We start from the raw sequence: 1,244 nt of genomic DNA on the forward strand, positions 1-1,244 counted from the left end.
TACGGCACGCTTCCTTTTTTATTGCTCTGATAAAAGGCAACATCTGTGTTTTTTTCTGTAGCACAAAAGTAGGATGTTTCAGTTCTTAGTGCAGGATCAATGGCAGATCTGCACCTCTGACCCCCGATGCGGGGGCTGGGGCATGGCTTACAGTGGAATCATTAAACGAACCTCCTTCTCGTAGATGTCAGGGACGGGTCCCACGGGGGAGCTGACCATGCGCACGGTGTTCTTGCCAAACAGCTGGAACTCATAGCGAATGAGCTGCTCCCAGAATCCACTGTTGGGCCGGATGATGGGCCGACAGGACTTGGTCCAGGTGTGGGCCTCCAGCAGGGACATGGTGTGGTACTTCATGAGGTAGGCGAGGCACAGGGCAGCCGAGCGGCTCACACCGGCTGCGCAGTGGAGCAGCGTGCGGCCCTGCTTCATCCCGACATCGTGGATGTGGTCAGCAATGGGGTCGAAGAAGTCACAGAGAGGTGCCGCGGGAGTGTCGGCCACAGGCACCTGCACATACTGGATGTCCTCATACAAGGTGCTCACCACGTCCACCGAGACACTGACGACCGAGGTGATGTGGTTGCTGGAGAGCATGAGCCTGTTGCTGGCGGCCGCCCCGTTGCTGATATACAGGCTGCTGGTGATCTGGGAGAGGCCGCTGACCGAGGGCTGTGGGAACTGAAGCGGGGAGGTACAGGGAGATGCGGTCATCCGGCCGGTGGGTCAGCGGCCAGTGAGACATGCAGGCCGCATCTTTCTGCTAGGCTGTGTCCATGGAAAACTGCAAGGAGGGAGAGAATGTTTAGAGGTGGGAGCCCCGCTGGGCCAGCAGGCCAACCCCAGGGGATTCCTGGGAAATGGATGGATGGGCCTATAGCAGGATTCCGCTAGGCCAGTGATGGCGAGCCTATGACACGTGTGTCAGAGGTGACACGCAAACTCATTTTTTTGGTTGACTTTTCTTTGTTAAATGGCATTTAAATATATAAAATAAATGTCAAAAATATAAGTCTTTGTTTTACTATGGTTGCAAAGATCAAAAAGATTTCTCTATGTGACACGGCACCAGAGTTAAGTTAGGGTTTTTCAAAATGCTGGCACGCCGAGCTCAAAAGGTTCGCCATCACTGCCCTAGGTGGTCCTCTGTTTGTCACAGTAGAATGACGCAGGGAACTCATTAAAAATGCAGATCCCCAGGCTCTTCCTCAAATCTCGGAGCAGGATCTGAGGAGCAGGAGCCC

At 54.1% G+C, this 1,244-nt stretch overlaps 1 protein-coding gene across 3 annotated transcripts in view; it reads right to left on the reverse strand.

Annotated features, from left to right (window-relative positions):
• Positions 1 to 1,244, reverse strand: part of DUSP18 (dual specificity phosphatase 18) — a 3,748-nt gene continuing 2,504 nt past the window's right edge. For all 3 annotated transcript variants that reach the window (XM_006779529.2, XM_015562896.1, XM_015562895.1), the window contains exon 2: positions 1 to 784. In XM_006779529.2, coding sequence (XP_006779592.2) covers positions 148 to 714 — 567 coding nt within the window. In that variant the 5' untranslated portion in view covers positions 715 to 784 and the 3' untranslated portion in view covers positions 1 to 147. The remainder of the gene's footprint in view (positions 785 to 1,244) is intronic.

Source organism: Myotis davidii, unplaced genomic scaffold (genome assembly GCF_000327345.1).
Source record: "Myotis davidii unplaced genomic scaffold, ASM32734v1 scaffold478, whole genome shotgun sequence".
Taxonomy (NCBI): Eukaryota; Metazoa; Chordata; class Mammalia; order Chiroptera; family Vespertilionidae; genus Myotis; species Myotis davidii.